The 6,959-nt window shown below is 48.6% G+C and overlaps 1 protein-coding gene across 1 annotated transcript; it reads left to right on the top strand.

Annotated features, from left to right (window-relative positions):
- Positions 1–252: 252 nt before the first annotated feature.
- On the top strand, positions 253–6,539 carry SMG8 (SMG8 nonsense mediated mRNA decay factor). Its single transcript, XM_010312559.2, has 4 exons — positions 253–2,483; positions 3,132–3,277; positions 3,689–4,564; positions 6,089–6,539. The coding sequence occupies exons 1-4, from the start codon at positions 758–760 to the stop codon at positions 6,284–6,286; spliced, it is 2,946 nt and encodes a 981-aa protein (XP_010310861.2). The 5' UTR covers positions 253–757; the 3' UTR covers positions 6,287–6,539.
- Positions 6,540–6,959: the final 420 nt, after the last annotated feature.

Below are 6,959 nucleotides of genomic sequence, written 5' to 3'. Positions count from 1 at the left end.
AAAAAAGATCGTGATGGTAATTATACAGGCTCAAAGAAAAGCAGCAGTTTAGCACTCTAACGTTATTAAAGTACAAGGCTGCGAGTTTCCATAAAGAACTCCGTTACGTGCGTTAAGAACGCGTGAAGCAACTGCAGTATGTATTGCTTCCGGCTGGCATCGTGTTGAGGGACAAGTGGCTGAGGGACAAGTGGCTGAGGGACAAGTTAAAGCCTTCCGGAGTTCGGAGCCGAGCTCCCCGGTGGCCGGAGCGCCGGCAGGCTGTGTTCGTGCAGGATGAGGCCGGGCCTTCACCAGCTGCCAAAGCGGCTTCCCAGGGAGACGCCGCCACAGCGCGAGTGCTGCTGCGTGGGTTCTGGTGGCACAGCAATCACCCGGCATCCTGGCGTGGCCTGCGGAGCGCTGCCCTCCAGCCTGCCCCGTGCCCCTGGGGGAACTGCGGCACCGCAGAACCGAAAACCGGGCTGTTCCCAGCGGTCAGGCTTGCGCTGTTGGTGACGCCCTGTCCAATACTCGGCTATGACGCTGTCTCATTGCTCCTGGCTCGTTGCAAAGCGTTGCCGTGGCAGGTCTCTTGCAGCCGCCGCTCCCTCACCCGGTTCTTGCCTCGGAGCGGCGCTCACGATCGCATCCCCGCCCGCGGGGCAGCACCGAGCGCCGCTCGCCCCGAGCTGACACCCCGGGGCGGGGCTGCGCATGCGCAGGGGCCGGGGCACCGCCCGCTTCCGGGCGGGCGCGGTGCCGGCGGAGCGGGGCCATGCCGCTGCCGGCCGCGCTGCCCGGGACGCCGGCGGGAGCCATGGGGGCGGCCGTGGGGCCCGTGAGCCTGCGGGAGCTGCTGCTAGCCGCCACGGCAACCGCCGAGGGGGGCGGCGCGGCGGCGGGGCCGGGCGCGACGGCCGCGGGCGATGAAGAGGTGTGCGTGGTGGGCATCTTCGGGAAGACGGCGCTGCAGCTGTGCTCGGAGAAGGCGGCTCTGGTGAGCACCGTGTGCGACCGGCAGGTCTTCCCTCTCTTCGAGGAGGAGGACCCCGAGCTGGCGGATGGCGCTCCGGGGCAGGAGGGCGAGCCGGCGGCCAAGGACTACAACCAGCTGCAGGCCTACTACAGCCAGGAGAGCCGGGTGCTGTACCTGGTGCTCACCTCCATCTGCGACACGCCGCAGCTGCTGCGGGCCTGCGGGGACCTGGCGGCGGCCGAAAACAGGGAGACTGGGCCCGGCCACCCCTCTGGCGGCCCGGCCCCGCTGCCACACGCTGAAGCCCACGAGTTCTGGAAGCACCAGGAGAAGCTGCACTGCCTGAGCCTCCTCTACCTCTTCTCTGTCTGCCACATCCTGCTGCTGGTGCATCCCACCTGTTCCTTTGACATCACCTACGACCGGGTTTTCAGGGCACTGGATGGGCTGCGGCAAAAGGTCCTGCCCTCCCTGAAGGCTGCCATCAAAGACTGCCCGGTCGGCAAGGAGTGGAAGCTCAACTGCAGGCCATGCCCTCCACGCCTCCTCTTCCTCTTCCAGCTCAACGGGGCGCTGAAGGTGGATCCCCTCCCAGGCAGAGGCCAGGACCCCTGCAGTCACCTGGAAAAGCCTCCCCCCAAGAAGCACTCCCCCAAGAGGAGGTTGCAGCATGCTCTGGAGGATCAGATCTACCGCATCTTCCGCAAGAGCAGGGTGCTAACCAACCAGAGCATCAACTGCCTGTTCACCGTGCCCGCTAACCAGGCTTTTGTGTACATTGTGGCTGGTGGGGCCCAGGATGGAGATGATCCAGTGGCCATGCTTCTTGACCAGCTCAGGAGCAACTGCACCATGAGAGAGACTGACTCATTGCTGGCTCCCACCCTGTCGGGACCCAGGAGGTATCAGATGATGCGGCACGGCAGGCAGCAGCTGTCCTTCCATGCAGAGAGCAGCAGCTCCAGCTCCTCTGGACAGCTTGTGGACTGCACCCTCAAGGAGTTCTTGTGGCAGCACGTGGAGCTGGTGCTCAGCAAGAAGGGCTTCGATGACAGTGTGGGGAGGAACCCACAGCCTTCTCACTTCGAGCTCCCAACCTACCAGAAGTGGGTTGCTGCAGCCTTAAAACTGTATGAAGTGACCATTGAAGGCAAAGATGATGACCCGACCTCTCTCACTGGGGAACTGAGCTCAAAAATCATGGGCAGCATCAAAGTCTTGGAAGGCTATTTAGATATAGACACCAAGTTCTCTGAAAACCGTTGCCAGAAAGCTCTCCCCATGGCCCATAGCGCCTATCAATCCAACCTGCCCCACAACTACACCATGACGGTCCATAAGAACCAGTTGGCACAGGCTTTGCGTGTGTACAGTCAGCACGCCCGCGGCCCAGCCTTCCATAAGTACGCCATGCAGCTAAACGAGGACTGTTACAAGTTCTGGAGCAATGGGCATCAGCTTTGCGAAGAGCGAAGCTTAACTGACCAGCACTGTGTGCATAAATTTCATCTGCTCCCAAAAGCAGGTAAAGAAGCTCACTTGTAATTGGGTCTCATGGTTTAATTTTGTATCTGCTTTAAAACATCTCATCTTAGGATGAAAACACCGACTTGCGTGTTTATGGAAGATGAAAGCTTGGCAGCTTTAAAGCTTCATCTTTGTACAGTGGGATTAATTACAGCAGAGCTGTTGTGCAGGTTTCCTTTATATTGAGTAATGTTTAGGAGCAAGTCCACTGTTAGTAGTAACCTTGACTTTAGTAGTAAGTTGGATTATGTCTTGCCAATTATAGACATTACACTGGAGTCCTTCTAACAAGAGACGTGTAAGAGAACAAAAGTTCTCTGGGAAGTGTAAGTGCTCCCCCCGCATTCTTTAAATAGCTTGATTGATGTCAGTCAAGGAATAGAAACTGAGTCACAGTTACTGCAGGCAGAAGAACTATTGAGGCCTTTTAGGAAGAGGTTGTAAAACCAAAGAGGATTCAGTTTAGTGGTATAACCTGCACTGGAACTTTGTATTAAAAGTGGAGAGTTGCTTGACAAACTGGCATTGCTGGCAAATAATTTTGCATATTTATGTAGCAGGGAGGAAGCAGTGGATGAAGGGAATTAAAGAATCTCTAGAAATGGTGAGCAATTTATCTAGGGTTTGATTGTTTTTTTGCTTTTAGGGGAAAAGCCAGAAGCAGACAGAAATCCTCCAGTTCTGTACCACAACAGCCGGGCTCGTTCCACTGGTGCCTGTAACTGTGGAAGGAAACAAGCTCCTCGGGATGACCCCTTTGATATCAAAGCAGCTAATTATGACTTTTACCAGGTAACTATTAGGTCTCTATTTTTGCTTCAAGCAGTGCTTTTGTTTCATCAATAAAATCTGTATTCCCAAGTGACTACAAGTAAGTTTCCTCTTAACCTTATCAACTTGTAAATGTTGTTTGGGGGAGATATTTCTGGGAGCAGAAATTGTTTGCACGATGGGCTGACCAGAGCAGGCAGTTCCAGTGTACAGCAGTGCATGCACACAGGAGCATCTATTTATGCTTCAAGTTTGTTGGTTCGTGTGAGTTTTAAATCCATTGTGTCTGTGGACTGTATTCCCATCGCCGCTTCGGTTCTCGCCTAGCGCAATCCTCTTGAATCTTAATTGTAGCTGCTGAATGTTATGACTCTGAACTCCTCATCTCTGAGACAGAAGATGGAAAAGTTAACTATGTTTTCTTTTTCATAGCTGCTGGAAGAAAAATGCTGCGGAAAACTGGAGCACATCAACTTTCCTGTGTTTCAGCCAAGCACACCTGATCCGGCACCTGCTCGGGACGAGTCATCTCCTGCCCCTCCGGAAGGCGAGATTGAGAAACTTAAAGAAAAAGAACCTCAGACTCAGGGGGAAAGCACAGGCCTGAGCTTAGCCCTCAGCCTGGGTCAGTCGACGGGCAGCTTGGGCACTTACCCACCTGATGCCCAGGGTGGAGGGGACAACGCAGAAAGTCATGGGCAGAGCGGGGACTCCAAAAGCGAGAAAAGGCCAAGCCTAGTAGATCGCCAGGCGTCCACTGTCGAGTACCTCCCTGGGATGCTCCATTCTAATTGCCCCAAAGGCCTTTTGCCCAAATTCTCCAGTTGGTCACTGGTTAAGCTGGGGCCTGCTAAGGCTTATAACTTCCACACAGGTTTAGATCAACAAGGCTTTATCCCAGGAACAAACTATTTAATGCCTTGGGACATTGTCATCAGGACGAGAACTGAAGATGAAGGAGACCTAGATACCAATTCCTGGCCTGCGCCTAACAAGGCTGTTCCCGGAAAAAGAAGTGCGGTTGTGATGGGAAGAGGAAGACGGAGAGATGACATAGCTCGGGCTTTTGTAGGATTTGAATATGAAGATGCACGTGGTAGGAGGTTCATGTGTTCAGGGCCCGATAAGGTCATGAAAGTGATGGGAGGGGGGCCGAAGGAATCCGCCATCAAAGCCCTCAATTCTGACATGCCGCTGTACATCCTGTCATCGACTCAGGGACGAGGACTCAAGCCACATTATGCTCAGTTCATGAGGCTTTTTGTGGTGGTTCCTGATGCTCCACTGCAGATCACGTTAACGCCTCAGGTAAGAGATGGAAGAGAGAATCTGGTAATTGCGGAGAAAGGGTTGGTGGTTGCAACGTTAATTGCAGCACCAGAGGGCAGAAGGGTGGTAGGCAAAGAGTGTCAGAGGGATGCTACAAGAAACACTTTCCGACTCAAAACAACTTCAGTCAAGTTCTCTAAAGCAGTAGTCACCAAAAGTACTGTTTTATAAACAGGTTTGAGGTTTTTTTCTACACTTCAAGATTGGCTTATGCCAGCTTTATACTTTATAAAGTAAGTTTTTAAAATGTTTTATCAAGGCTGAATTAATAGCGTTCCATGCTGCAATAATTGCTTCTTTTTAGAAAGGTAACAAGTGGGTGATGACTGTGTAAGAATGAATTTATTATTTTAAATGTCATAGAAAAAAGCAGTGACTGATTGCTGAGATTAATTATTCCTAGTTACCCTTTGAATTTAGGAAGTAAAAAAAGCGTTGGTTTTTTTTCATTGGAGACTTTTTCCCATTTTCAAATGTGTATTAAAAAATAAGAAAGCTCCATTTACACTTCCTTACATTTAAAGTAGTAAAATATGAACAAGTGATCTTTCAGTTACTGCTACGTGAAATTCTGTGTGCACGTAAGTGCTTATTATTTGTTAGACTGGCAAGAAAATTGGTGTTTGCTGTATAGTAGTGTCAATGAATAACAACAGTCAGCACAAAACACATCTGTGTAGTGCGGGGAGGCGGATTTGGGACATTTTACAACCCTTCAAGCTCTCTGAGAAGTGCCACAAGATCCTTAATACTGAATCACGGTGGAGTTGGCTTCTTTTATGGGACACCTTCAACTACTCAGATGTGAACCTGCTTTGTTTTAGAAGTTAAAAGGAAGACTACTGACTGAAACATGGTACCAACAGCAAAATTTAATGGGTTTGCAATTTATCACCTTATTGTTTGAAACTGAGGCAAGAACTGAAGGTTGAGTTTGTGCTGATACTTGTTTTGCTCTTCATTCCCAGCTTACATGTGTGTCACAGCTTTTAACTCCTAAGGGTGTCTTTTTATTTGGAAAATCCATTACGATTTGTGTTGTGTGTTCCTGCATCAGTTCCTCATGTGAATAAGACTGAGTCTTTTAATATGAATTACACAAGAGCCGTATTAAATGTTGCTGAAATCCTTGAAAATTCACATTGGTTTAGAATGAGGTAACAGCTTGGGAATATCTGTGCTACAGTGGTGAAATCCGCTGTTAACGCAGCTTTTCCTACTGCCCAAGAGGCAAATGGCCTGTATTTGTGTTGTGGATCTCCTTGGTAGGATGTAATCTGCAGCCTTAAATTCAGCATCTTCACTGTGATAAAAGTGGAAATTTATGGATGTCTCACAACAATGGCACAGTGGTGTTCCAGAGTGTGCTAAAGGGGATAAGAACCTGGTTGTAGGCAAGACTTCAGAGACTGCCTTGGGTTCAGCCTGCATTTAAGTTTTAGTTGTGGGTTTTTTTATTCTAATGATATTTGATTATGTACTCATATTTCCTTTTGTTTTCAGGTTCAGCCAGGGCCACCACCTTGTCCTGTATTTTACCCTGAGAAGCAGGAAATAACCCTTCCCTCTGATGGACTGTGGGTGCTTAGATTTCCTTATGCATATGTGACAGAACGTGGACCCTGCTTTCCTCCCAAAGAAAGCCAACAATTAATGAGTTACAAAGTTCTCCGAGGAATACTGAAAGCAATTACACAATAAGAATTATTCCGGTAGATTGATTTTAGTTTAAAAAGGCTCTCTTCAATCCAAATCATGGATTTCGATTCATGTCTGTTACCCAACGAGCTATCACTGCGATCTTGTGAAGCCCACTGTATTTCATTGGAACACAGTCAGAATGAAAATAAGGTTTGATATCGAAGTGGGTAAAGGAATCCAGGAAACATGTAAATTTTCCATTTGTTAAATTTTCAGATGTAAAAAATAAAAGGTGGTTATCGTAATATACTGAGCCTGTATTACTAGGTGTTTTGATGATACTGCTTTTCCCCATCCTATCTTTCCGCATACATACTTAGGAATATTTAAAAATTAGCGTTGCCTGAAATCAAGAGTTTGCTTTGTCATACTGAGGCAATGATGGGCAGAATCTTTTCCCTTTTCCCAAACAAGCTATTTGTATGTAAACAATAGATGCTTTTAATGTGGTGATATGAGAAATTGTTAGTCTTTGATCCTGTCTTTAAAAACAAAAAAAGGTATTACAGTTCTGATTTGTATTAACACCATAGCCAGAAACTGTGCTTACCTCTATGAAGGTGAAATATTGTACTTTCTTTGTATTCATAGATCAGATCTTGTTAAAAGGACCAGTTAATTTCATATTTTGGAATGACAGATCTCTTTGGAAACTAAACCTGCTGGTCAGTTT

This window comes from Balearica regulorum, chromosome 19, assembly GCF_011004875.1.
Source record: "Balearica regulorum gibbericeps isolate bBalReg1 chromosome 19, bBalReg1.pri, whole genome shotgun sequence".
In the NCBI taxonomy this organism is placed as follows: Eukaryota; Metazoa; Chordata; class Aves; order Gruiformes; family Gruidae; genus Balearica; species Balearica regulorum.
Note: the sequence above shows the minus strand (reverse complement) of the source record. Positions and strands in the feature narration are given on the sequence as shown.

What these genes read in the sequence shown, in the direction of transcription:
- SMG8 (XM_010312559.2), top strand. Translation starts at nt 758, where the DNA reads ATGCCGCTGCCGGCCGCGCTGCCCGGGACGCCGGCGGGAGCCATGGGG. An exon ending in TCATCTGCTCCCAAAAGCAG is followed by an intron (nt 2,484 to 3,131) that starts GTAAAGAAGCTC and finishes TTTTGCTTTTAG; the next exon opens with GGGAAAAGCCAGAAGCAGAC. An exon ending in AGATCACGTTAACGCCTCAG is followed by an intron (nt 4,565 to 6,088) that starts GTAAGAGATGGA and finishes TTTTGTTTTCAG; the next exon opens with GTTCAGCCAGGGCCACCACC.